The sequence below is a fragment of the Leuresthes tenuis genome, unplaced genomic scaffold, assembly GCF_036924035.1.
Source record: "Leuresthes tenuis unplaced genomic scaffold, fLeuTen1.0.hap1 SCAF_10, whole genome shotgun sequence".
Taxonomy (NCBI): domain Eukaryota; kingdom Metazoa; phylum Chordata; class Actinopteri; order Atheriniformes; family Atherinopsidae; genus Leuresthes; species Leuresthes tenuis.
The window spans coordinates 15,382,539-15,410,441 of NW_027325364.1; the positions used below are offsets into that span (position 1 = coordinate 15,382,539).

Here is a 27,903-nt window from a genome sequence, read left to right on the forward strand (position 1 = left end):
GAGCCATGCTGCATACGTCCCACCGCCTCGTAAAAAAAATTTAAAATAACAACTCAAAGCAGTTCTTCGAGCGATTTCATGAACATATACACTAAAGAGGCATGTCAGAATCATTAAAGGCAAAGTCCCTCTCACACAAGTATCAGCTGTACTTTTCTTGGACCAATCGGTCTTCCGCTCAGTTCCTGGATTGCAGTCATTGCCTCCTGACGAGACTCGAATACCAAAGTGGCCGAGCCTTTAGGCCTTCCGCTCTCGTCATACTGAAGTGAGACAGATCCAGGAATGATGCGATATCCGTAGCAGAAATCATAGATTTCTTCACTCCGGATCTGAAACGGCAAGTTGACGAACTGCACACAGGTGGGACCATCGAAGCGCTGCACCGAAGAGCCAAAGTTGCCTTGGACTCCGTTACCCCTGTCTCGTGGAGAGCGAGGTCTTACTGCCCGTGGTTCGAAATCTCCATGGATGGGGCCCGGCACATAAGTCCCTGGTGAATTACCATCCTTGGGATTCCTCGAGTCGGGGTAAAAACCTTCACCAGGGCGATAGGATGCCTCGCTGCTCCGGCTGCGCCTGCTCGAGTACTGCTCCTGTCTTGGTAATGGTTCCGGTATCACTGGCGGTTCGGCAGCCAACTGCTCCATCTGAGACCGTGAAATACACTTCATTGTAACTTCCGACCCAAGAAACCGACGGCCATTGAGAACGAGTGCCTCCATAGCCTCTGCCTCAGACCCAAAGAGAACCAAAGCCTGTCCAACCCCAGCACCTTTATGGTCATGCAGCACCGACACCTTGTCCTCTGTGACACTAAACCCATGGAAGAAGTCGATTATCTCAACTTTTCGTACATCAAACGGCAGGTTCCTCACAAACACACAGACTTTCTCCGAGTCATACATATCGCTGGGGTAAGATGGGGGCCTCTCCTTAGACCTTTCAGGGTTTCCAGGCGATTCGACAGCCAAACTCTGAGATTCCAGGAGGATGATCATGTTCTCCCTCGAGATAGGACGTGTATAAACCCATCGGTTTGAAAACTGTCTTTTTTCGTGACTTAAAGCCTCACAATAGTCCCGCAGACTCTTGAAGAGGACAAATGCCGATCGAGTTCTTTTCCCATTACTGTCAGTTAAATGCAGGATCTGGTCATTCTCAAGCTTTGCGTTATGGAAAAGCTGCTTTAGGTCCTCTTTTTCCACTGAAAAGGACAGATTTTCCACCAACACACAGTACTCCTCATCAGAGGGAGGGATATGCCTCTGGTTCATGGGTGATCGCGATCTCCCATGATACTGTGGATTTCTCTGGTTGCGAACAGGTGTTCTGCCCCTTTCGAAGTTTTCCCCTGTGTTGACGACAGTCGGCATTCTGCCTGTAGCCCGTTGCCAATCGTGAAGTGTTGTGGTGAAAACCTCAATATACCTGGTTCCAATGTATTGCTTATGCCTCTTCAAGCCTTCCAGGGCATCCTCCCTCGTTGTAAAATTGACAAAGCCCTTTCCGTTATTTTGTCCAATGCGGTTTTTCAATAGGACAACTTCATCAACGAGTAACCCACCAAAAAACTCACGGATTTCCTCCTCAGTCACAGAGAAGGGCAGCCCGGACAGAAACACACCAAAGAAGCTCTCTGCGTTTTCAGACTGCTGATGCTGGATGGGAGGGGTATAACCGGATCGGCCACCTGATAGCCTGCCCACTTCAGCCTCCATAGATCTTCTGGCGCGTCTCACATTCTCCTCAGGCAGTCGTGTTTGATGCAGCTCTGCATTTTGTGTTGTTCTCTCAAGTACGTTCTGCATCTCTGTTTTACTACTTAGCAGCAACGTAACGGGTGAATCTTTAATGAGGCCCCCTGACCGCGACATGGCCCTTCTTGCATCCTCATCTGAAGCAAAGATAATGAAAGCTTCCTGTAGCTCCCCACCAATTATATGCACCCCGCCATCTGGAACTTTGAGGCCAGTGAAGAATTTCCGAATATCCTCAGAACCCGCTGTGACTCTCAGTCCCTGTAAACGGATGACGACTGCCATACTGAAGCACAAACAACAGCACCTGTAGACAAAAGGGTAAAGAATAACATTATTGCCTACAGAGCCCCACTTGCTCCGGGATCAATTTCCCCGATTAAACTTGAACAGCGACGCATAGTCATGGCCATCTAAAGGAAATAACCCATTATAATCAAAGTCCACAAAAGCCAACTTTATAACACACAAAGGATCGAGGTAAACAGTTTCAAGTCATCATAAATCACATCTCAGGCACCAGAGACGAAATCTCAACAAACATCAACTTAACACATCCATGTACTCGCCATTACTTTAATAAACAGACCAAAAGCTGATCAATTCGGTCCACTTATTTATAAAAAAAAGGTGTTCAGTTGGTTAGAGCCTTTCAAACAGGACAGTCATGGTGGTCCCTTATAAATCCAGTCCTGAAATGTTGTCATGGAAAAGGTCTTCATCTCGTACCATTATCACTGTGAAGAACCACTGAAATGTTCCTTATCAGTACCGGTTAGGATCCAATTAATGCAATTCTTCCCCCGTCACACAAAAACCTCCAAGCTGAAAAACACCAAGGCCTACATTCACCCCAATTACCTCAAGACAAGAAATTATGTCTTTTTCAAATTCTAGGACAGTCAATACTGTTCAACTGCGGCCCTCCAACATCATGTATGACATCCCATTGTGGTCGTCCGAGTGATTTTACATGTTTAAGCAACACAACAGCCATTCGATTTCTCTTTGACACTTGCCATTGTAACCAAAAACACAGCACTTGGAATTAGCAACATCGTGCATTAATGTATTAAGAATGCAACAAACGGGTGCCGGTTAGCTCAGTGGGTTGAGCATCCCATACACAGAGGCTTAAGCTCCACAATGCAGCCGTCCCCGGTTCAAGTCCTGGCCTGGCGTCCTTCCCCTCTCCTCTCTGTCCCATTTCCTGTCAAGCAATAAAGGCCACTGAAAGGAAGAAATAAAAAAAGGATGCAACAAAACCAAAGAGGATTTCCCAGGAGTGAACCAGCATCTCAGATCAAAGCAAACAGAACCAAAACCTAATTTGGAGTCCTTCAACAGCATGTTACACCTTCTTCTCAGAAGAAACACAGTCCAGTGCTGACTCAGGTTGTATCCAACTCCCCTTTTTATCTGAGGAACAAGGCTTCTTTCTTAGAGCAAAAACTGGAAGTAGGAAGTGGCCTCCAACTCAATGAGAGGGCCTTGCATGCGCACTCAGCTGGTCCTGCTGTCAAAAGCAGTGCAGAAACTCAAACTACGAAGCTGCACGTGAACGGACTCTTTTGGCCAATCCTAACCAACTGTAACGTCCTCTCACTCACACAGCTCTCACTAAACTGCACAGCTGGGTTGTGCAATCAAAATCCATCCAAAAATGACTTATGTGCATTTTATTTGGTTATTTCTTAACTTCGGCACATTGTCTCCAAACACTAGTCTCACAGGTGACCAGGGTTGTTTGGCCAGCTCAGAGGGAGGCTTCTTTTAATGAAATTTAAGTTATGGCTGGTTGAGCAGTTGCTTATAGTACTATGGTTGGAGTTATTCTTTTATTTTAGAAACCTCTTCATTTAAGCATCACTGATCTGGGAGAAATGCTGCTCCGTTGAGCTGTTTTCTCCTTAAGTTTAGCTTTATCTAACAAACTTTCACACATTCGACAAGTCGGAAGATACCGATTCCTGTTAGTGACCAAACTCTCGCTGCATATAAACTGCACACACACAAAGTGTGACGTCATTCTGATGTAAGAATGCAATTACATATACTCCACTCCAATTTTGCATGCCAACTAGATGTTCGCTGCTGAAGAAAAATTCCATGTTTAACAATTAATTTACAAAAACAAGTTGATTGAGACAGCTTAAAGGTCAGTGCTCCTGCCAACATAGGACCCCTCCTGCCTTCAAAACCAAGGGTAATAAGGAATTTCCGCTGTGTTTTTCTTGAACTAATTCCACAGTGCGCATTGTGATTCGGCATGTCCGCTGCTGAACTGATTGCAGGAGAAATTTCTTCCCTGTGGGCCATCCTGACAGGACTTACTGCTCCATGAGTCATGCCACACTGTTCGTGATGGCAATTCAAAAAATGAATGAATAAAAAGCAACAGGATCAGGATGTTGTCCTTCTGTAAGGTTCTTCCCATGCATAGTTGCATTCCTTCAGATCCTCCAACCACGTTCCCAAATTGTTCCATCCTTTCACCACCAACGGCAGCCACCGACATATTGCGCATCCCTGAAATCACCCAAAAACCAGTCAATTCCTGGAAGAAGTGCATTTCTAAATTACAGCAGCAGCATCCGGAAGATGGTTGAGTACAATCCAAGTAGGTGATCTGTGCGGTCTTAACCATACAAGTATACCAGGGATCCTTAATTGCATATCACCAAACCACTGCCCCACAAAGAAAATCGTCAAATCACACAGCATCCATCCTTATCAGCCCATAATAAGGAAGCAAATCATCAGACACTACTTTATATTCCAACAGAGAGTTAGAGTAACTGTACATTTCTCAGTTTGACATGAAACTCCCTCACATTATGGCTCTTATGATGTGAACGCCATAATTTAGGAACCGCGTTCATCAACCACTCGAGACACAAGAGAGCAGCCAACGTTAACGCTGCAGACCCCCAAAAGCGTCTTGAGCGGCTGTGGGCGCTCACAACCCGCCGCCTCTGCTGCCAAAGCGGCCGAAGGGGCGGGGCGGTTCCTGCAGTAATAAGTTTCTCCTCCATGATTTTCCTCTCGCTCTGCCCTTTTCCGCCTTCGGAATCCAGATCGGCTGTGTCGCGTCGCTGCTCATTTGCATAAAGCTGAGCCTCTCTCAAGTTTCGAAGCTCAAGAAGCTCACAAAATCGGCCGCTCATCGACGCCAGCTTACATTGAAAATGAATGGCAGCTCAAAACACTTTTGGTGTGAGCATCCGGTTAGCTAACACAAGGCAGACATCTGTCAGTTAATAAAACGCTAAAAAAAACAAAACATGTTTTCAGTCCAAGTAGTTGCATCCACCAAAAAGAAAAATCCAATTAAAAAAATGATATGTTCACAGTACATCACCAAACACGCTGTCACCGTTAATAAAAGCGATTCAATATCGCCGACCGCGATGTTACTACAACTGAGATTAACATAACCAGAAATGACTGTCACGTTGTGCTCAGCGTAACTCAGTTATCATTTGTTAGTCTCCAAGATGGGTAGCAGGCACTGTAGATCCCTGTCAGACCAAACAATGCACAGCAAAATACCTAACATTAGCTGACATTAGCTTCCTATCCTGGCAGGCCTTGTACTAGCTCGCTTGACGGTCAACTCCAACAGAAATTGCAACATTTTCCGTAAAAAAAAATGCCACGAGTGAGACATCTTACTATCGTCCAAACTTACACAAAGCACCAGCACAACTCTCGCAAAAAAAAAAAAAAATTCTCCAAAAAACGAGCGTATAGTCAAATATTGCAGATATAGTCAGATAAACCGAATAGGAAGCGACGTTGTCCTCGGTGTTGGAGCCTGCGGAAGTGATTTCTTCTTCGTCGTTGTCTAAGTGTAGGCTACAACCTGGCGTCAAAACTGCCTTCTGCCATCTACTGTACCGGCATGTATAACACCATGACCTTAGGAGGGGGTCATTCGAGCTATTATAGCTGTTTCCTGCAAATATTTAAGTAAATTGTTTTTATGAAATAAAGCCTTGCTACCCAACTCTCCTTTCTTTTTTTTTTGTACCAACATATCTATGTATGTTGAACATCAACAACAACATATTCCCAGTCTTTTACATCAGTTTTGGGTCAAGTTTATTCTAGTTTTCTAATCTTGCGTATTTCAAGGCCAAATCTTCCACAGAAGCACCTGGTTCCATGCAGGCTCTCATTTACATAAAATCTCTTTAAATCATCATAAAACATGTCTGACAACGTGAGGAACCCCGGCAGATCTTTTTCTTCTGTGACTGACATCGAGAAACTAAGCAATGTCATCATCACAGCATCTTTTTGTATTACAGAGATCTCAAGTGTTTCTCACAAATGCTGATGAGACAGTTGCTACTTCTGAGTGTAAGACAGATGTATCTTCTCACAGTGAAAGGAGCATAGCCAGATGACTGAATATAAATTATCCCATGACTGTGCATCTGCAGTTATCACTTAAAGTGACCTGCAGGGCTGCAGATCAATCCTGACCGGGTGGGCTATGTGTGGGTAATGCTGGTCAGGATCAACGAGATTTCAGTCAGAATCATAAATCTCTACCAAAATCATGGGAAGCCCAAGCAGTCCTGGGACGTTTGATTTCTTTGTGTTCTCAGCTTTATTTCAAATAGACATTCAAATGTTTTAAACAGGAAATGCTTTCTGGTAAGTGCATAATGTTCTGTAAAAACGAATACCTATTTGTCCTGAAATTAAGGGATTATTTTTTGTAAATCATCCTCAGTCATAAGAGTAGAGTGTTTTTAAATCAATTCACTGGCCACACTATCAATTGCTTAAATAGCCCTGTGCCCAGGGGAGTCTGAAGGCCAGTAGCTCCCCGCTAGAGATTGTTTGGCCATGAAAGTGACAGATGAAGAGATGTAAACAAAAGACATGTAAAAAGGACCACAAAAAGATAAAATGGCAAAAAAAAATCAACATGAGCACAATGAAATATAAAACAAACCATAGAGACATAATGACTGCAAGACATGAGCGGCTAGAAATAAAGACATGCTGAGAAACAGTGTCCTCATGTGACACAAAAGAGATGCAAAACAACAAGATGAGTCACTGAACCTTCTCAAAAAGACACAGAATGGTAGAGAAAAAAGTAAACAGCATAGGCAACCCTTCTCACAAAGATGAGATGAATTAGGGGCCTTACAAATGTATGCGTCCAGGTGCCCATTATTTAATTTTTTATCTAACAAATTATTATCCAACAAAGAAGAAAGGATGCCGGTTTTAACCCATTTGATAGATGTGTCTATCGGCTGTACTATATATGTCCGCAGAGCTCTGCAGGGTTCGCGCCAGCTGTGTTCCCGCATCATGTGATGTTGAACACAGCAGCCACAGCCAGGGGCACACTCTGAGTGTCAGTGGGTTGAGCAAAAAGCATTAAAAACACATGTCCAATATCCTTCCGACGAATCAGATTTTTAATCTTATAACTGACAGGTTGAACAAATTACCAGTTTGTCTGTTTGTTTTGTCGTGATTACATGTGCTATCCAGCTGTCCTCGAACTCTTAGCTGACTATGTGAGCACATGCTAACTCGGTTGTACCACCATTCACCCATGCTCAAGCTGGGGCGCAGCACCAGGTCTGGAGCTACTGAGCCGCCGATCATTTCCGACAGCTCCGTATGGATTTGACGTCGATATACGTTGCTGCTTGATGTTTTACAAGGGGGCAATTAGCGATTATTTCGAAGATGGGGGATCCTTGTGATCTTAAACACTTCGTAAAGTGAGTATCTCATTAACCAACGATGTTTATCCCATGTTTCATTCGTTCTGATCAAACAAACTACACAACAAAACATCAGCAGCTAGCATGCTAGCAAAGCTGGGTGTACAGACTTCAGCATACGGATCAATTGTATCTTAAAATGGAAATATATATAAAGCCATCAACACGTTTTGATAACATTAGAAAGGCGTCGAGCTGTCACGGTTGAGAAAATTGGGTTTGTTCTGACCTTACATACTTAGTGCGCTTGAAAAATGGACTAAACAAATATATAATAGTCACGTTAGCATACATACTGCTAATTACAGTGGGTGAATTAGCTAACACTGCTAGCGCTAGCTCTTGTTAGGAGTTCATCGATTAGCGGTTTTTCGCAAATGCGGTTGTTTACACGTGCCACGTTTGACAACAACGAGTTAAACGCATTTCTTGTCACGTTTCCAAATACGTAATTGTTGGCGTGTCTGCATATGATTGTATACATGTTATTTTATGAGGCACAACACGAGCTAAAGCTATCTTAAAACATGGCCTCCGAGAGCTCTCTACTAGCTTACTCAAGTTAGCGGAGCTGCTTCCAGAGTCTTTTTTTTAAAGTAGCATTACAGTCGAATTGCTAAGTTAATGCATTTTTATCTTACAGCTCACTGCTTTCTTGTTGGTGTATTATTACTAGTTAGAAAACCTTGACAGTATTTGAATGTTTGCAACGCATCCTCTGCTCGTTTTCACAGTGGAGTACGTTCATGCTTTTAAAGGCCATGTTTTGGCTGCACCCCCCCGCCCGGTAAAGGCCATGCTACCTTTCAGGATCCCCATTTTTTAATCAAAAGTCACTGCTGAGGTCCTAATTTACACATAAACATTTAAGAAAAGACTTTTTGTTCCTGTGCATAATTTTTCTTCCTCTTGAAATAATGAGATGCATGCTTTTCACTCGCCCTGCATCCATCCATGTTTCCCTTCTACCTTCGACAATGACACTGTTACACTATTTAGAAACCGTGGTGGTTGAATGTAACCTCTTTGTCTGCTTATCCTCAACTCAAGAAACTGCAGTTAGAAAACTTACAGCCTGCCGTACTAGGAAAAACAGAGAAATAATGGCCTAAAAGTTGATAAACGCAAGACTTGCTTCCACATTGCAAGAAATCTGAGGAAGCGATGCCAGAAGAAGTTGTTTTCTATTCAACGTTTGAATGCTCTTTGCACACACTTGTTGCACATGGTGCACAGAGTTTGTATATATTTGTGTAATAAGGAAGGTCGGTGGACAAAGTAATAAACGTATCATACTGAAGTTTGCCTCAGATAAATTAGCTGCACTGAAAATTCCAAAATAGTAAAAAGTACTTTGAAACCGAGTTATACATTAAGATTATCACAATTTTGCAGCTAAATTGAATAAGACTCAAAAGTAGAAGCAAAGAGATTGACCCGAACAATTCCTGAAGATAGGCTTTCAAAGGTTTTGTGGACAAAACACAATGAGTCACTGTGGCTGGATCATTATTGGGCACGGAACCACTTTGAGTCATGCACCAGCTGGTGGAGGAAGATACACTGGTGTGAACCGGTATGACCTCAAGTCTGTTTTTGTACACAAACACCAGAGAATTTCTTGAAGATGTTTGGATGATTTTGTTTGGACTTCACAGTTGAAGGTCAATGCTGGAGATGTGTTCACACAGCAAGAAATATTCCTGAGTGGATTCTTGGTAGAGCGCACTGAAGGCAGGATTTCTGGTAACTGTGTACAGTTAAATACTTCCTGGGGAAGGACACAACCTTTATTTCAAATATTCAGGTTTGAGGCTCAAAAATTCTATTGATAAATAGCATTGTGCCCACTCAATAGTAAAATCAATCCACGGGAATACAAATTTTTGCCTTATTATTATGCACGCAAATCTTTACTGTGTCACACAAACGGTTAAAGTGATGCACCTTCCCTTAGACATAACAGACTATGAAAGCATACATTTCTTGACAGAGTAGACTAAGCTGTTATGGGTTCAGAGACTGGGTTCATTGCCAACCTATTTTTCTTTTTGTCAGGTGTGCCGTCACTTTGGAGGGCTCGTTTCTCTGATTCGGATTATTCTTGCCCAGCAGCCTCTTCAGGCCTACTAATCCTAGACGAGTTTCTCAATGGACACACTGCTCAAGTCAGAGATCAGGTATTAGACCGCAAAAATAATAGTATGGTGACCAAGTTGTTTGATGTTCAAAATAGTCTGTGACCTCTTTACTGGGAATACTTTTTGACCTTAAATTCAAAGAGCCTGTCATTGTTTATTGTCCTTTTCTATTATATGGTTTGGCTTGATTTGGATCTAGACAGTACCTGGTAACAAGTACTTTCTCTAGTTGTACCTCGACCGAGGCTCCAGACGAGTTGAGTTGATACTAATCAGTGATGTGAAAACGCCGCCGATTGCTGATCTGTCAAAGAAAATCCTCACCCTGTGTGCCTAAAGGAATGTGTCTGCAGCAGTGCCGAATTCTTGCCTACATAAACACATATCCGTCTCTGAAAAAGGAACTTGTTTTCAAGCTCGTTTTACGCTTTCACAGAACACCGGCGAGCGAAAACAACAGCCCAGCGTAGAAATGCACGCTTTTTATCTGTTTATTTTGTCCACTCACCGAGGGTATGATCTGTCACTCGCAGATATCGAACATCTTTCTGGTGGCAAACTCGCACAGCGCATTGATGACAGTGCACACCAGGAAGGTGTTCTGGTGCTGCAGTGATTAGCTAATCCCTCCCACTTTGAGTGAATGCTGTCTGCAGTGGAGAGCAAAGTAGAGAAAAGTTGAGTTGAGCCATGCTTTGTAATTGTCATCCAAAAGTTACTTGACAGTTAAGTACATTAGCCTGTCTTCTGAAAGTAAAGCTTGGGGTGTGATTTTTATATATAGATGTATATCAGTGTCCCTGCAGAGGTGTCTAATTTTAAAGGTCAGAGAGAAACGCAAAAATGAAATCCTGTGGGAACAAATGACCCAATTATTGCTCAACACTCAGATCACGCTTGCTCCGAGGGAACTGCGCTTATTTAAATAGAACAAAAAGTGGAACAAAACCCCACTTATTCACATTCATTGCGTCCATTGCTCAGCCCATTGCACGTGAAATTGCTCAGTCCTGTTTGTTTTTGTTGGAGCGTTTGCTGTCGTTTTCTAGAGCTTCTGTGTGGGGCCTTGCAGTCGCTGAATGTGTTCCCCTGGAAAGAAAAAGGGAGCTGTGCTCATTCTTCTGGCTCCGAGTGCAGCATTCACAATGGAAGTCAGCGTGTGCACCCAGATGCTGCGTTTCCATCGGTGCTCAGGCGAGCCAGAGCCGAAGAATACCCATGACCGCTGCAGTCATTCGGCGTCTGACTGAGTGGCAATTAAACACTTTCCCATTGCACTGAGAAGCCAGGTGTTCACGTTTGTTAGTGGGTCTTTGACCAGTCTGAAAATGGCTTTTGAGGGAGGATTTAGATTTAGATTTGCATATGCATAGGCCTCCAGTTGTCAAGGGACCAAAAGTAGATGGGCCATTAACTCAAAAGCTTTTTCATGGACGTGTGTCCTTTGTTATCGATTATTTTGTCCTTTATCAATTAAGCAGGTAAGAGGTTGAGAGTTGATTCAAAGTGTTGCATTTAGGAGCTGTTTTTATGAACTTTCCGGTGCGAGTAAAGCAAACAAAGCAAGCATTAGAATACAATTGATGCTCAACCACATGGAAAGGCTACAGACGGTTGGCAATTTCTGTTAACTTTTTCATGGTAAAAAAATAAACCTGTCGCAACATCCATCCATCCAAGTTATCCATAATACCTTAAGAAATGTCTTAATGCGAGAAAATACAGAGGATACACCCCAAGGTGCAAACTGTTCGTAAGCATTTAGATAAGTCAGGCCAAGTTGATACTTTGCCAGATCAGTTGTGGGACAGCGTTCATTGGACTTTCTTTGATTGGAGCAAAGATAAACCTGTACCTGAATGACGTAGAAAGAAAACAAACGTCTCGAAAGCTTGGACCAGGTTGTTATCCAAAGCATACAAGATAATCTGTAAGCATGCGGAGGCAGGAGCACACAAGGCCCCCGTTGGCACAGGGCCATTTGTGTTTATTGATGTGAAGGTGGAAGCACCTGGATGAATTCTATAGTGTACCAGGATAAACACGCTGCTCAGATTCGTTCAGATGCATACAGTTGACCAGATCGGGCCTCGCAACACAAATAGACAATGACCCACAGCTAAAGAAATCAGGAAGTTAAGGCCTTCACCAGCTGTAGTGAGGGCCTGGCTAAACTGGGAATAAACTCGAAAGACATTAATAGGACAGTTTAAAGTCGTGTTCTTTCCATCAATGTCATACAAGTAAAGTTGATTTATTTATTTATTGTTTTAAAATTCTGTTTTAAAGAGACACTTGACCCTCTTTTGGTCGCAAAATCTTTATTACGGTGACCTAACTGAAGAAACAGTCAGTGGGGTTACATGAATGCCATCGGATCAGATTAATGGCTAAATTACAATAAGATTGAGTTATTCAGTTCATGTAGACACCTTAATCTGACCAAAAAACGGATCGGATCGGGTTACTCGCAATCGGATTAAGACCCCGAGATAACTCGATCCAACTGCCCGCTTTGTGCCAGTGATTCGATTCATTCACCGCCATGTATCCAAGGATAATTACCCTTGCTTAGATAAGGAGCATAACCCAACTATAGACCCACTGAGTGACGTCTGTGACCCTGACTTATTACTCTGGAATTCTAAAAGCTTTTTGCGTAATGCCGGTGACATTGGAAGGTGAAGTGAGAGATGTTATTATCATTCTTGTTATTTTTATTCATCAGGCTCAGTTGACTTTGAAATAAAATGAACGCAAAAAGACTCTTGGTGTGAAAGCCCTTTTTAAAACACGATGTCAGCATTAGACACTCAGTCAGCTGATCTGAGTCTGATTTGAATATGGTGTGGACCAGACTAAAGAAGACAAACATTTGAATATGTGTTTTTCAAGTTAGCCCAGCTTGTTGGCATCTAATTGGATGTGGTTAGCTGCCCGTCTCTGCATGGTGGCTTATATTAATAGTGCGTACATTAATAGAGTGTGGGGTTGAATATCTATTTGTCATTTCCATGAGATTTACATGAGTCATCTTCCTGGTGCGTTACATTTCATTTACACTGTTTACCATCTGGAATACTCTTTCTGTTTAGCAGAGTATTCAACAGAGTTTTTCAATTGCAGAATTGGGACAACTACGGCCCACCATGATAATGTCAAACGTGGGTCAAATATTGAGGGGAAAGTGCTTACTTACACAGTTTTACGTTGTTTATGTTTAAGTATTATTCAGATTATTAAGGGACACGTGTGAACTGATTGTTCAAGTCTTGAATATGAGCATTTTCTGTTTTTTATTTTTTTTTGTCATTGTCCCATTCTTGGTATGAGTTTTAGGAAAAGTCTAGTAAATCTTAGATCTGTCAGTCAGCAAACGCAACAACCCGACGAGTAGCTTCATAAATGTACTTGTAATACATTATATCATTATCAAGCCGTTTGCACAAAGGTCTTCCTTGGTTGTTTTGTAAATGTGCTACAAATTAATACATTATTAATACAAACTTAGATTACTTGACATGTTCTCATCCAGGAAGGTTGCTTTAAGTATTTGGTTTTACTCCCCCCCGATCATCCTAGTTTTGTGAATGTGTTATACCGACTCTGTAAACTGATCCTACCTTTCCTCTCTTTTCCGTTCCCATGGTGTTCTCACGTAACTGCAGAGAGGAAGGGAGTGGTGCTTCGGTAAGTTTACTCGATAAAACTAAATCCTGTAAATATCTTGTATTTTCTTCCCATTTTAGCATCCTTTCATTATCATAGTGTAATTTTTTTGTAAAGAAATCCTGAGGTGACATGTTCTTGTGGTTTCTTTTATCATAGGTAAAGGTTGAGGGCCTATCCAAATCAGCCCTAATCAAGAGCTTGACTCCCAGAGTCATTCTATCCAACCACCTCTTACCGAAAGGGACCAAGATGAGGGTCAACCTGGAAGATCAGGGTCGTCAGAAAGTGTCCTTCAGCTTCTCACAGACAAAGAAGCCTCTGCAAAGTCCATTCTTTATCCCTACCAGTCCTGATAAGTCTATATCTGAACCGCATGCTGCCTTGTCACAGTCGACCTTGGACAAAGCAGGGAAGAATACAGACATCAAAACCGAGCAAAACCAGACTCCCTTGGTACCAGCATCCACAGCAGAGACACACACTGAAACATCTGTCTCCTCCTCCACTAGATTAAAAACTAACTTAGCAAAGATGCATTTCAAGAAGCAAATTCTAAGTGTTTCTGTGACTGAAAGTGTACCGTCTGTTACATCAGAGGACCCGAACACCTCTGAAGTGGATGTTCCGACAACGTCAACAGGCAAGAGTGAAGATGAATTCCCACAGCCCCAGATACAGAATGACATCAGCGTCTGCCCCTCTGAAAATGCTCACACTGAAGCTTCTGAGACGGAGGGAAACTCCAGCCTCAAGAAACCAGCTGATTCCTCAGGAAAAGATGGCGATAGTTCCAGCAGTACCGACCGGGACAATAATATATACAAAAGAAAAACCAGGTCACAATCGGACAGCGCTCCCCCTTGCTCAGAATCAGATGGAGACTTAGCCCCCCATACGTCTTCCAGCCGCAAACCAGATGACTCGAAAAGTAAAACAAACTCCGACAGCAGAAGCAAAGAAGTAAAAAAGTCTTCCTCTAGCTCACATGCGGCAGAAAGGGAAAAGAGTTCCTCTAAGCGGTCAGAGATTCATGAAAGGTCTTCTAGTTACTCCAAATCAGACCGTGACTCTCGAAACGCACCCTCGCGCTCATCTCGATCGGAGAAGGATCGCAGAAGGTCCAGGTCTAGATCGCGGTCTAGATCAAGAGGGTCCCGAACAAGTTCGTCTCACTCCAGATCAGAGAGGTCCAGAGCTGACAGAGGATCTCGCTCTGAAAGATCCTACTATCATGAATCTGATCGGCGATCACACAGGAGTTCTCCACGCCGGGACAGGAGGCGCTCTCGTTCCCGCACCGACAGAACTCGGGATAGTTCCGACTCCGAGGAGGACCACAGGAAAACTAGGACAAGGGCGAGTGACTCCAGCAGGTCATCCAACTACTCAAGCTCACACAGAGAGTCAAAATCATCTTCCTACTCAAAATCCGAGAAAGCCTCAAAGTCTGTCGATTCCCCTCATTCTGAGTTTGATAAGAGAACGCAATCGTCAAAATCTGAAAGGACTTCAAAGCGATTATCAGACTCTGATTCCCATCGCAAGTGCTCCCCCGATTTGGACTCTAGTTACCGAAAATCCAGCAGTCATCACAAGTCCGAGACCAACTATAAATCCTCTTCTTCCAGTATTCATACACGGTCTCAAACACATGACAAACACCATAAAAGCAGCTCCAGTGACTCCGAGGCAGATAATAGGGGGAAATCGCAGCCCTCCGACAAAAGCACTGGCTCTTTGGAGAACTGTAGAGACACTGAAAAGAAAACCAGCAGGCCAGAGTCGAAACAAATGACCCCTTCTAGATCTTCTGTGAAATCTCCTGGTCACGATAGACAATCAAATGATGTATTTCACAGTCCTGGCAAAGCACCGTCATGTGCAGGCACCGCAGAATCTGGTTCTCAGAGTGAAAAAGAGATAATTGATTCGCCACAAAGTGGAAAGGAACACAGTAGTCAGGTTGTTAAGGAGAAAGACTCATCCACTGATAAGAGTTTGCATGAATCCTTGTCCGCGACGGAGCAGAAAACGAAAACTAGACTTGAAACAGAAAACGTAAATGCCTCAGCCGCAACTACAAGTGAAAGCTTAAAGTATGTAAGCGTCACTCTGGAGAACTTGTGCAATGTGAAGGGTAGCCAATCCTCTAGTAATCAACCACATGTGAATTTAAATCCTGCTGTCGTCGATTTAGCCAAAAGCGATGACGGCGCAATGTGCAAAGAGGAGGAGAACGTTTTGGACTGTTCACCTGCGCCAAAGTCCTCTCTTGATACTGTAGATACGCCCGTCACACACGATGTCCAGCAAAACACTAAACCAGAGATCGTTGAGCCAGATAAAGGTTTGACTGTTGAGAAGCAGTCTGACGCAGGTGTGCCACTCGAGTCTGATTCACCGCGTCTCGAATCTGAAAGTCAGCTGGTGCAAGGACAGCAAAATACGGACACTGTTAAAAAGAGCGGCTGTGCTGCCAGGAAGTCCAGGTGGGATATTGTTGGTCAGGATAACTCGGAGAGTGAGAACTCGCACAGAGCAGTTTGTGCGGAGAGCAAGCCTACTGTGAAAAAGGTGATTTCTGTCAAAAAAATCGAGTTTGCTAAAGAAAACGGCCAACAAGACTCTGCCGGCATCGATGGTATTCGGCATGAAATCGGCGCACATTCCAAACCGGTCGAGCAGACTGAAACGTCGGAGCAGGAAGTCTGCTCAGACAACTTATCCGTGACCTGCAAGTACAACGACCAAAGCGAGCCTTCACAAGCGAGCACCGGCGCCGACCACTGTGACGTCAAACTTACTGCTCCCAAAACGGCCAACGCAGACGAGCCTGCGCCCTTAAATGAAACGCTACAAATCAACTCAGCTTCAGAGACGCAAGCGCAGACTGTGGATAACAGAAGCAAGTCCGCGGAGAGCACTCACAGGAACGAACTGAGTCATAGAACTTCGCTCAGTCAGGACGTATTTGGAAGACAGAGTGAAGCCAGCGACAGCGACAACTCGGAGTATGACTCCGATTGCGATAAGGCTATAAAACAGTTGCACTCTGTCGTGGTGGTGCCAAAGAATTCTTCCCTCACAAAAGGGGATTCTCTCTGCAGTCCCGCAAATATCCCAGAAGTGCCCAGTGCTCGTATAACGGCTGATGTGAAAATGGGTGAAGTCTCGGATCAAGTCAGCTCACAGCGAACAACAAAAACCAGCTTGAGGGATTCACTCAGCGTCGGTGTGTTTTGTCAGTCCCAGAGCAATATGATTGATAGCACCAGTCACTCAGAGGGTCCCGGCTCCATCAGTGCCCAGCCGTCTGTGGCCGGTCATATCGGCTCCCATGGAAGCGCAACAGATTCGGCCCACCTGCTTGATAATTCCAGACAGTGCGAGCAAGGGCTTGAGGTAAGTCGAAGAAGCGAACGGATGTACTCCAATTACCAAGATGATGCTTTCTCCAGTGCGGACAATATCAGCGGCAAGAGTGGATTCAGCCTGGGTTGGGAGATTTCCCAACCGGAACAGCCCACGAGTACATGCCAGCAGCCTGATAGCAGCCACGGGCCACAGTTGATAAACACTAAACTGACAGGAGTCGTTTCGAAGGGGCAAGAGCTCAGACAGAGTCCTTCCTTCTGCCCAAACCAGTCCCCAAATATCCAAACCAGCAAAACACCCTACCTCCATGCACACGAACATTATCAGGAGCCTTCCAGTGAAATCCACCCCGACTCTCTCACTAATGACCATGACGACTACAGCGGGGATAAATCCTCATCGGGTCACGGCAAAGCGGCCGTCGAGTGCAGTGTACACAATGCCCCAGGCTCGTCGAGCTTTGTGCAAGGCTATGAAATAAGCAGCAACAGCAGGGGCTCTGCTGTGCCCGACGCCCCCAGAGAGGACAGTTTTAGACCCCACAGAGGCAGAGGCCCGCCCAAGAAAAGGCGTCCAGAAATTGAGACCGACTCAGACAATGAGGCTGAGGCTGAGGCTGGACCTTCCAACAAAAAGGAGCGTCTAGGTGATGCTGATGAGTCTAAGGAAGCTTTTGTTAAAACAGAGGTGCGTTTGCCATCACTCGCCCTACAGCACTTTCAAGATGCTAACAGATGGAAAGAGTTGTCTAAGTCGAAAAAGATGCCCCCTTACTTCGACTTGATTGAGGAGAACCTGTACCTGACTGAGAGGTAAGCTGTTGACCAGCCCAGGTCCACAAGTATACCCAGATGTATACTTTTAATGTTAAACGTTTTGGTACTTTGAGGCTTTAGTAGTGTTGTTTTATATAAACTATCTACAGAAAGAAAAGCAAATCTCATCGAGATATCAAGAGGATGCAGTGTGAGTGCCCAGTGCTGCCCAGAGAGGACCGCGCAAGAGGAGTGTTGGCATGTGGGGAGGACTGTTTGAATCGGCTCCTGATGATTGAATGGTAAGCTGATGATGAACTCAGGATTTTGCACAGTTCAGGGAATCCATAGTATGCAAAATACTGCTCAGTTAGTGGGGGAAAGATTAGTTGTTAGCGGTTGATTTTTACTTTTTTTTTTTAGCTACATGTTGTAAAACCTGTAAAAGACTCACTGTTAATGGCGATGTTTACATGCAGTAACGTCATTATTGTCTTGGAACCTTTTCAAAGCTCGTCACGGTGCTTGAATGGAGCGTACTGCTCTAACCGCCGCTTTCAGATGAAACAACATGCAGACTTCGATGTCATCCTTACAGAAGATAAGGGCTGGGGACTGCGCGCAGCTAAAGAATTGGCTCCGTAAGTCTTTCAGTGTATCGCTTCCCTTTAGTTTTAAAACCAGATAACATTCAGTGCTTAGGAACGTAGTAAATCGATTTGTAAGGCCTGTCCAAATGTTTTGTCTGTGTGTCACAATCTTAGAAACACATTTGTCCTGGAATACTGCGGTGAGGTGTTGGACCACAAAGAGTTCAAAACAAGGGTCAAAGAATACGCTCGTAATAAGAACATCCACTACTACTTTATGTCTCTAAAGAATAACGAGGTGAGTAATAACGCATCAGACTGAGATGAATGCGCTGTGTTTTATTTCAGTTGGATTGAACGAATCCAGTGAAGTGACGCTTTTGTTGTGTCTCTGCAGATCATCGACGCTACATTAAAGGGTAACTGCTCTCGGTTCATGAACCACAGCTGTGAGCCAAACTGTGAAACTCAAAAGGTACAGAGGCTGATGAAAGCCCCTCCGTATGCTTTGAACTGTTGTCTCTCTGAAAGCAGTCGTACCTGATGCCACTTCTTTTGTTTCATTCGCTCGTTTAAATCTTGATTTTTAGTGGACTGTTAACGGCCAGCTTCGAGTTGGGTTCTTCACCACCAAGGCTGTCGCTGCAGGAACTGAGCTGACATTTGACTACCAGTTTCAGAGATATGGGTACTGTTTCACTGTTGAGCTAATCTAAGCATCAATAGATAAATCGTCATCAATAATGTCAGTATTTACAATAGATTATTCAGGTCTTGCAGATTCATCTTTGTTAAATCTCTCCCTGCAGGAAAGAGGCTCAGAAATGCTTCTGTGGGGCACAGAGCTGCAGAGGCTTCCTCGGCGGAGAAAACAGAGTTAGCGTTCGAGCAGCTGGAGGGAAGATGAAGAAGGACCGCAGTCGAAAGAGTGCTCTCACCACGGTCAGTTCGAGTGTGTTTCTTGACATCAGTTTGAAATGATTATTGAATTCGAATTTGGCTCATCATAAATTAATATAAATGTATGATATCATAATGTAGAAATAAAAATCGGCCCGTGTGACTGTGTTGGTGCTGAATGTTGATGGTAGTTAATTGTACTTCATGAATACAGGTCAAAATAAAGAAACAGGCTTAAACTGTATAGATTAATTTGGCCTCACGTTGTTCTTTACCAGGTGGATGAGGAGCTGGAGGCCTTACTGGAGAATGGAGAAGGCCTGTACGATGAGAAACAGGTGGTGTCTCTCTGCAGACTAATGGTCCGAGTGGAAACCATGGAGCAGAAACTCATCTGTCTCAAACTCATACAGGTATGAGCCGTGCAGTCAAAGCCTTATTTGTGTTTTTGGAATTCATCGCCGTCCTTACGACTATGTCATCGATATTGTCGTCGCACAGGACACTCAGAATCCATCGTGCCTGAAGCAGTTCCTCGACCATCACGGGTTGTCTCTGTTGTGGATCTTCATGGTGGAGCTCTCTGAAGCTAAAGGCAACAGTGCCAATAACACCAAACTGCAGTTAGAGGTGAGATTTGTCACTCATCTTTTTGAAATTTGTTTGATGTTATCCCAAAGCCTGTGCTTATGGTACATATACAGCCACCTTCTGTCTGACCACGTATTATCGGCTCTGCTTGCAGATTATGAAGACCCTGGCTGTCCTTCCCATCTCCACAAAGAACATGCTGGAGGAGAGTCGAGTCCTGACCTTCATTCAGCGTTGGGCACAGACAAAGATCCTGCCTCAGCAGGCTGAGATGGACGGCTACTCCAGTGAGAACACCTCCCGTGCTCAAACCCCACTCAACACACCAGATGGTTCCTCTAACAAAATGGGACCAGAGCTGGACGGTGACGTCTCCAAACCCGCTGTGTACCGACGGCTTAAAATCATCAGCGAAAACAGTCTGGACAGCGCTCTCTCTGATGCTAGCAAAGCATCTGATGGTAAGGAGGAAGAGGAGGAGGAGGAGGAGGAGGAAGAAGACGAAAACTCGCATGCAGATCCTCCTGATGGGAAGCAGTTGAAGGCAGAATCTTTGGATGAATCGACAGATCCAACAAAAGAATCAATTGAGGAGTCGATGACAGAAGTAATAGGAGAGAAGCTGGAAGAGGTGGGGATGAGTTCAAGCAGTCAAGACCAACCTCAGACTGTGAGCGCGAAAGAAGAACATGAGTCTGATGTGGAGGCGAAGCATTCAGAGATGAAAGAGGACACAGCTGAGAGTCGTATAGAGGAACTTGACGAGTTGAAAGTTCCTAATAATGAACAGGAGATGGCAGAGAAGCTGAACAGCCTGACACTGCCAGAAAAGGCTGAATTGGAAGGAGACCAGCCCACCGATAAAGTTAATGAGTCAGAAACTCAGTCCAACCAAACAGATGTTCTTGATCTTCAAAGTCTACAGCCTTCAGAGAATATGGAGACGCAGGAAGGGGTACAAGAGGCTGAAAAACCGCCTCCAAGCAGTGAGCCCCATTCTGGTGAAACTGCCTCCGATGCGCCCCTGAACTCTGAGACCCCAGAGGCCGCTCTGCCCTCTGAGGTCACAGCGATGCCAGTCGAACCATCGGTGATAGGAACTCCTTCTCAGGATGAAGAGGAAGGTGTCTCGGATGTGGAAAGTGAGAGGAGTCAGGAGCCCCAACTCAGTGTTTTGGACATAAGTGGGATGGCTGCGAGGCTTCTGGAAAGCTGGAAGGATTTGAAGGTTTGTTCAATCGGAGCCACTTTTAAATGCAAACATGTGCTTTAACAATATATACCACGTTGTAAGTTAATATCTTTTTTTGTTTAGAAACAGTTTGAAGGTTATTTTTTCTAAAGTCACAGTTGAGATTGTTTTTGTAGGAGGTGTACAGAATACCGAAGAAGAGTCAGGTGGAAAAGGAAGCAAGAGGTAAGGTCATTACAAAGCCTATCTGGATGAGGGTATTTGTTTCATTATTTTTTTTTGTGATCTGATCTGATGAATGCTTTTGACAGATCGTAGCCGAGATCGGGACACAGCCTTGACACCACGCACCACCTCTGGCAGCCGAGAACGTGAGAGGGAGCGAGAGAAGGAGAGGGAACGGGACAGGGACAGAGACTATGACCGAGACAGGGATCGGGATCGGGACTGGGACAGGGACCGAGACCGAGACCGAGATAGAGACAGGGACAGAGACCGAGACAGGGAAAGAGACCGGGACAGGGATAGGGATAGGGACAGAGACAGAGACCGAGACAGGGAAAGAGACCGGGACAAAACTTCCCGCAGCTCAGAGCGTCGGAGGAGACGCTCCCCGTCCCCACCGCCTTCATCCTATGAGAGGAGCAGCCGGCGCACTGAGGAACGGTAGGGATTCTTGGGATTCGTGAGGAGCTTTTGTTGAGTGTGTTCTGTAGGACTTTCTCTTCCAGTAAAGTTTGGCACTCAACTGTAATCTCGTTCTTTGTTTTTTTTTTTTTTTTCAAGGTTTGACCCATCAAATAGCAAGACATCAAGAGGAGTTGGTGGCAAGGAGCGCAACAAGCTTTCCACGGAGGAGCGTAGAAAACTGTTTGAGCAGGAAGTTGCTCAGCGGGAAGCCCAGAAGCAACAACAGCTCCAACAGCAGCAGCAGCAGCAGCAACAGCAGCAGCAGCAGCTCCAGACTATGGCTTATGACCCTGCTCTGGCCTACGCCTCCAGCCCCAGTTTCATCACCTACCCTCCTGGATACCCCATCCAAACCTTTGTGGATCCCACCAACCCCAATGCTGGTAAAGTCCTTCTTCCCACTCCCGGGCTTGACTCCGCCCTCACCTATGATCAGACTCCTCCTCAGCGAATTATTTCGGACCTGGGTCTGCCCTCTCCATCCTCCACATCACAGACCACTCCAGTCTCTAATCTATCTCAGCACATCGCCACTACTAACCTCGCCTCTGGCAACCCCCAGCAGTATGCCCAGCCAACTGTAGCAACCCAGGACGCAGGAGTAGCTGTCCTCTCTGTACCGGCTCAGTCAGCCCCCCAAGTACAGGGCCAACAGAGCTACGCCACACTCTGGGATCCAACCACGCAGCAGGCAGTGACGGTGCAGACACAGCCTGCACAGCAGTATGCCACAGCTCCAGGACAGGCTCAGACACAGACGGCCATCTATTACCAGGGCCAGCCATGTCCGACCATCTACAGCATCCCCACTGCCTACCCTCAGGCCAACACCCCCGTCATACAGGTAGGCTTTTCTGCCTCTGGTCTTTAATTTTTTTAAATCGCCCACATTTTAATTAGCTTTTGTCTATATAAGATCCTAAAATGCAAAATGTGAGAGTTTGTTACATCATGCAGAGGTTTATCCTTTAACACCAACTCATCTACTGCCACTCATTTAAAAATGTGCAGCGTATTTTTTTTTATTGTTTTATGCCATCACCCACTTCTGGACATCCTGAACTATTTCATAAATCTGTTGAAAGGCTTTAGCCAATCACAAAGTACTTTGTGTTTGAAGGCATATACAGAGCCAGCAGCCAGCTACCTGCACAGCCAGCCAGTGTATCCTGGTCATCAGCAGGGAGTGGTGGTGCAGCAGGGAGGCACAGTCACCACCATTGTCACATCCCAAACTGTCCAGCAGGTAACTAAAAGCAAACCATTCCGTTTCTGAAGTGCGTATAATGTGTCTGTCAAAGGAAGAATGATTCAAAGCTCTAAACAAAAGTTTTGTACTGAATCTTTAATATTTCCTCCAGCTACTAAAAGACACATCAAAGATTTTGAATGGTTATTTTGAGGCAGCCCTCTGTCTCAGTGTGACCACAAGGGGGCAGTACACATCTGAATTGGACTACTTTGAAGAGCTGTGGAAGTCAAAGGCCTTGCCCTACAGTGGGAGCACGACTGTTTAGATATTTAGATGTGAACGAAGGCTGCTGAATAGGTTCCAGGTGTCTTCATTCAAAAGTACTCATTCTGCGGGTGCTATTGTTTTGTGAACAGTTGCAAACCGCTGACGAACAACCGAACATAGACCAGAAGAGCGCTTGAGGAAAAATAACTGCCAGGCATCGTCAAGGCTACAAGACCACCTCTAAGCAGTGATCAATACTGGGAGGTTTTAAGACCTCCTACAATGAAGATTTGAATCTTGTCATCATGGTTACATTGTCTCAAAACCACTGATTCAAAGAGCCAGTGTTTTATATATAATAAGTTCAAGGAATAAATCCCATCAGCTTCCAAGCTTTCATTTTAGCTGTTTTTAGTCTTTTTTTTTATATACATATTGGTGCTAGTCTGTGCCATAACTGTAAGCATTTGGAAAATGAAGTTGGACACTGTGGTGATAGTTCATGTTCTTCCCCTCACCAGGAGATGATTGTACCCAATAATGTGATAGACCTGCCTCCTCCCTCTCCCCCTAAACCCAAAACTATCGTCCTACCTCCCAACTGGAAAGTGGCCCGGGACCCTGAAGGGAAGATCTACTACTACCATATTGTCACAAGGTTGGTATAGCAGAGTGTGTGTGTGTGTGTGTGTGTGTCTGCATGTTTGTGCCATTAGAAAGTCCCTGAGCATCCCACAATCCTCACGTTATTTTCCTTTTAGGCAAACCCAGTGGGATCCACCCACCTGGGAAGGAAGTAATGACAACACTAGTGTGGACCATGAATCTGAGATGGACCTGGGAACACCTACCTATGATGAGAATCCTTCCAAGGTAATTTTCTAGCATCGATTGTTGTTCTCCGTCATAAAAAAGCATATTGGGTGCACTTGGCTTGTGCGGGTTTATCTAATTCAAAGCAGCTGCAAGCGTGAAAAGGAAACCCGAATTCCCGCGCGTGACAGTAACGAGGCGTCTGCTTCACTTTTCCGTTTGGTTCCCTGGATATTTGGATGCAGAACGTGATTATACTGTTTGTTCCTTGAGGTAATTGAAGATGCGGCACCAGTGATTACTTTCAGCTGTTTTGCAAAGAGGAAACGGAAAACAGAAATGCCCTTTGCACTATATCACGGCCAGATGAGGGTTGTAAAAACTCCTGTGACGAAAACTCCTCACAAAATGGCCTCATGGCTTTCTGCGTGGAGACAGAAGAGTCCCCTCCCGCTTCTTCGCTGCCTGTCCCTTAGCCTCGAGGCCCCGAGGGGAGGAGACTACTAAGCTCATCTCCTCTTCCTCTGCCTCATTTTTTCCTGACTCTGTGGATAGTGGAAACCATATGGACGGTCGAGTAGTCATTGATTTCCGGCCTCTTGTTTTACAGTTTTGACCACGCGTTTTGATTGTGTGCCGCTTTTGTCTGGTCTAAATAGATGTAGTAGTGTTAGAGAAGAAAACGAGATGAGATTCATTACACCATTACAGCTACAAGGCCGCGGAGCACCTTTCGTCATAAGTTTAGACGGCGCAGCTTCGCACGTCAAGGACCTAAAGATACGAGACGCAGGCCCGACTCGTTAAATATTCAGACTCACCTGCTTCTAGATTCCTGGCCGCAGCAGAATATGTGTTTGAATTATTTTTGCAGGGCCCATCAGCTGTTGCCCACTTGCCTTTGTTGTTGAAAGCTGGAGCTATAGAGGCAACTTCCTGGCGGGATATCGTTGCTTTGTGTCAAGTAGCTGGTGAGCAGGTGCTGTTAGATGGCCCACTGACCTCGACAGCTACTGTCCTACAGCTTGCTGCCATGTTGGATTTTAGCTGATGTTCACTGGAAGTTTATTCACAAAAGTACACAGAAAACATGCCGAAAGTTGAAACGAGACATTTAACCACATCATGAAAAATATTAGCTGACCTCGAATCTGATGGCAGAAACGCGTGTCAGAAAAGGCTGAGACAGGGCAACAAAGGGCTGGAACAGTAAATGATACTGACCAGAAACATCTGGAGGAGAGTGTTGCAACTAATTAGGTTCGTGGCAACAGGTCGGTAACATGAATGCATGAAAAGAGCACGACAAAGAGGCCGAAACTGCATTTTGTTTTTATTTACGCCACATATAGCATTCCCGCCCCATGTAGCATGTTACAGCAACGCAGGGTTGTAGCGCTGTGACGTCATGACAACAGTCCGGAACGTGATCGGTGTTCAATTGGAAAGCCAGCCATTGTTGTCCTATTGTTGACGTCTTTGATCATGTTGTTGCAGTTCTCCACAAAGACAGCCGAAGCAGACACTTCCAGTGAACTGGCTAAGAAAAGTAAAGAGTCCTTTCGTAAAGAGGTGAGCCCGATTCTTTGTAAACGCTGTTCCCAATGATGGACGTGAGCTTTACTTTGACTCTGCGTGTTCTCTTTGTGTGCCACTCAGATGTCTCAGTTCATAGTGCAATGTTTAAATCCTTATCGGAAGCCGGACTGTAAATCTGGACGCATCAGCAACACTGAAGATTTCAAACACCTGGCTCGGAAGGTAAGTTGAAACAAAAGCAGTCCTGAAATTCATTGGAGGGTTTCAACTCGTCATTGGCCTCTGTGTGGTCAGCACAGTGAAAGTAAAGCTTAAATTGACTAAATAGTTGACCTCCCTCAGTTTCTGTTTCAGTCAGTTCAGATCTTCTAAATCTAAACCAATATCTCATCCTTTTCTTTAGTTTTACTCATTCCTTTGAAAAGAAAACAGTCTCCTCAACTAGCATTTCCTTAAAGGGCAGCACTCCTTCCTCCATGGTTCCTGGTGGGTTTTGTTTGCCACTCAGGACATACCAGGACTCTGAGGATTTGGGTGCAATAGACAAGATGGACATATTTGGCTTCATTCATTTAGAGAAGGCATTTTATCGTCTCAAATTGTAAAGGGCAAAGCCCCCCCGTGAGACATTAAACAATCTGACCACAACTTCGATGTAAATGTTCTAATTGCGTGATTTCTTGTAGTCTGGAAACCCGGACATTCCTAACTCTCTCCTCACTTCTGCTCTGTGTTGCAGCTAACTCACGGTGTTATGAATAAGGAGTTAAAAGCGTGCAACAACCCCGAGGACCTCGAGTGCAACGAGAACGTGAAGCACAAGACCAAGGAGTACATCAAAAAGTACATGCAGAGATTCGGCTCCGTGTACAGGCCGAAGGAGGACACGGAGGTGTACTGACCAGCTGCCTCTGCACTCACACAGGAGAAGCACACATTTGCCTTTCCATTCACTCCTCTGTGTATGATCTTGCCAGCTTGAACAGTGAAGTAGTTTTTCTTTCATTTTGTATTTATGTCTAAAAATTGCACTGCTGCCTAAGAAGCTCTCCAAGCCTTGCGGATCACACAGGAGGCCCAGCAACCGGAGCATTGCGGGGGGGGGGGGACCCCCAAGACTCCAGGTGCAGCGTTTGGGAAGGATGACACTGAGGGGTGCTACAGAGACTTAATGTTTTCCACAGACTGTTTCATTTTTAGCGTTTCTTTTAAAGTCTTCTTTTAATTTTATTTGGGCTCTTAAATGTTCCTGAGATGATCACTTCTATTCCACTTTTAAAACGCGTGTTGCCCCGAATAAGGATTATTAAAAGAAATTAGCTCTCGATGTATTTTTTTTTTTCACTGTTTAAAAAAAAATCGGATCAATGGCGAAACAGTCCAGTCCCCCTTTCCTAGCCTCCCTTTTGTCTTTTTCTTTTTTTTCTTCTTCTTGTGCACGCTTCAGCCCCCTTCCACTGACTCAGTATCTGGTGCTGCTTTTAACTGGGCTGTGGAGGTCCAAGCTTCCACTCCTCAAACCCAGCCTTCTCTACCACAAGACGTCGGAGCGTCTTTTGTTTTATGAATGCATGTTGTCGGCTGAGGCGTGTGTGGTGATGTCCTTATGGAAATTCATAAATTTTTTTCATGTCTCCCGCTTAAAGTAACGTGCCCTCGCTGGGATGAGCTTTTACTTAAGATACAATGAGGGATCAGCAGACGACAAGCGGGTCGGAATAGGGGTCGGTGATCGATATTTTCTTGACTTTTATGAATTTAGTAACAAAGAGCAGGGTTTAAGTCCATTGTGTGATGCTGTGTATCTGTTTGTTTCCTCTCCTTCTTATCCTGCCCTCCTTGGACAACTCTTTTCTTACAGAGATGATACTGAAAATGAAGGTTGTAGCGTTGGAGTTTTAACAGTTGCTAAAAATCGTGTGCGTTCCGGATCTTTTTACCGCAGTTAGTTCTCGTTAGACGTTAAGAGACACTTGGGTCAGTCAGCCTTGCTCCTCAAACTGTCCCTCATTCATTTTCCAGATTTTTACAGTCTTAGGTTGGGTCTTTAGCAGTAGGTAAAATCAGTTTCTCAGAGCCCATCAAATTGCATTAAAGTTCCACCACGTGTATATTGCATTGTATGTGAATAACAGTTTTTGGGAATGTTTAAATAAGCAGACACTTTGTAAAAGGATTATTATTTCATGATTGAAAATGTAAATAATGTGTAAAATTACCGAAGCTGTGTGCAGGAGAGAAGGGGCACCCCCCCACCCCCCCCCCCCAGATCCTCACCAGCTCAGCCCTCCTGATGCAGTTCCCACACCAGTCTGTCAGACTCACAGCCCTCTTATTTTATTTCAGTGGCCGGGGAGATATTCATGTTTTTCGTTTCTCTTGTTATTATCGGTGGTGTTTTTTTATTATTATTTTTCTATGTACAAAGTAAGTTCCACCCTACTCTACTGTAAGTATTGTGTAAGCACATTGTCATACGAGTGTACAAACATTTTAAAAAGATAATAAACATTTTTTGTAAAATTATATCTTTTTTTTTTTAAATTGGGTTGATTTGAGCACAGTCCCATTTTCTTGCAAATATGCCTTGATTTCTGCTGCATTAGCAGCTTAACAGCTTAGTGAACACCCAGCACCGTTTTAGTTTGGCTCCCGCCTCTCATA

General features: G+C 44.6%; 2 protein-coding genes across 3 annotated transcripts; one reads left to right on the forward strand and one right to left on the reverse strand.

Moving 5' to 3' along the window:
- Window positions 1-11: 11 nt before the first annotated feature.
- rbm12bb (RNA binding motif protein 12Bb) lies at window positions 12-2,475 on the reverse strand. The gene has a single exon (XM_072394365.1). It carries the CDS (start codon window positions 2,043-2,045, stop codon window positions 132-134), a length of 1,914 nt encoding a protein of 637 aa, XP_072250466.1. The 5' UTR covers window positions 2,046-2,475; the 3' UTR covers window positions 12-131.
- Window positions 2,476-7,251: 4,776 nt separating this feature from the next.
- setd2 (SET domain containing 2, histone lysine methyltransferase) lies at window positions 7,252-27,765 on the forward strand. 2 transcript variants are annotated; one of them, XM_072394364.1, is made up of 22 exons: window positions 7,252-7,519; window positions 9,581-9,702; window positions 13,332-13,353; window positions 13,492-17,522; window positions 17,636-17,767; window positions 17,978-18,106; window positions 18,230-18,353; window positions 18,453-18,530; window positions 18,646-18,743; window positions 18,865-18,997; window positions 19,234-19,368; window positions 19,457-19,585; window positions 19,701-20,774; window positions 20,915-20,963; window positions 21,050-21,404; window positions 21,525-22,272; window positions 22,549-22,674; window positions 23,409-23,545; window positions 23,649-23,760; window positions 25,198-25,272; window positions 25,360-25,461; window positions 25,979-27,765. In XM_072394364.1, the coding sequence occupies exons 2-22, from the start codon at window positions 9,674-9,676 to the stop codon at window positions 26,138-26,140; spliced, it is 7,980 nt and encodes a 2,659-aa protein (XP_072250465.1). In that variant the 5' UTR covers window positions 7,252-7,519; window positions 9,581-9,673; the 3' UTR covers window positions 26,141-27,765. The 2 variants fall into 2 exon arrangements, with proteins under 2 accessions (XP_072250465.1, XP_072250464.1); XM_072394363.1 differs by lacking the exon at window positions 9,581-9,702.
- The last annotated feature ends 138 nt before the right edge of the window (window positions 27,766-27,903 follow it).

Coding starts and splice junctions, on each gene's coding strand:
- rbm12bb (XM_072394365.1), bottom strand. CDS start 2,045: ATGGCAGTCGTCATCCGTTTACAGGGACTGAGAGTCACAGCGGGTTCT.
- setd2 (XM_072394363.1), top strand. CDS start 7,485: ATGGGGGATCCTTGTGATCTTAAACACTTCGTAAA. Junction 7,520..13,331: donor GATCTTAAACACTTCGTAAA/GTGAGTATCTCA, acceptor ACGTAACTGCAG/AGAGGAAGGGAGTGGTGCTT. Junction 13,354..13,491: donor AGGAAGGGAGTGGTGCTTCG/GTAAGTTTACTC, acceptor CTTTTATCATAG/GTAAAGGTTGAGGGCCTATC.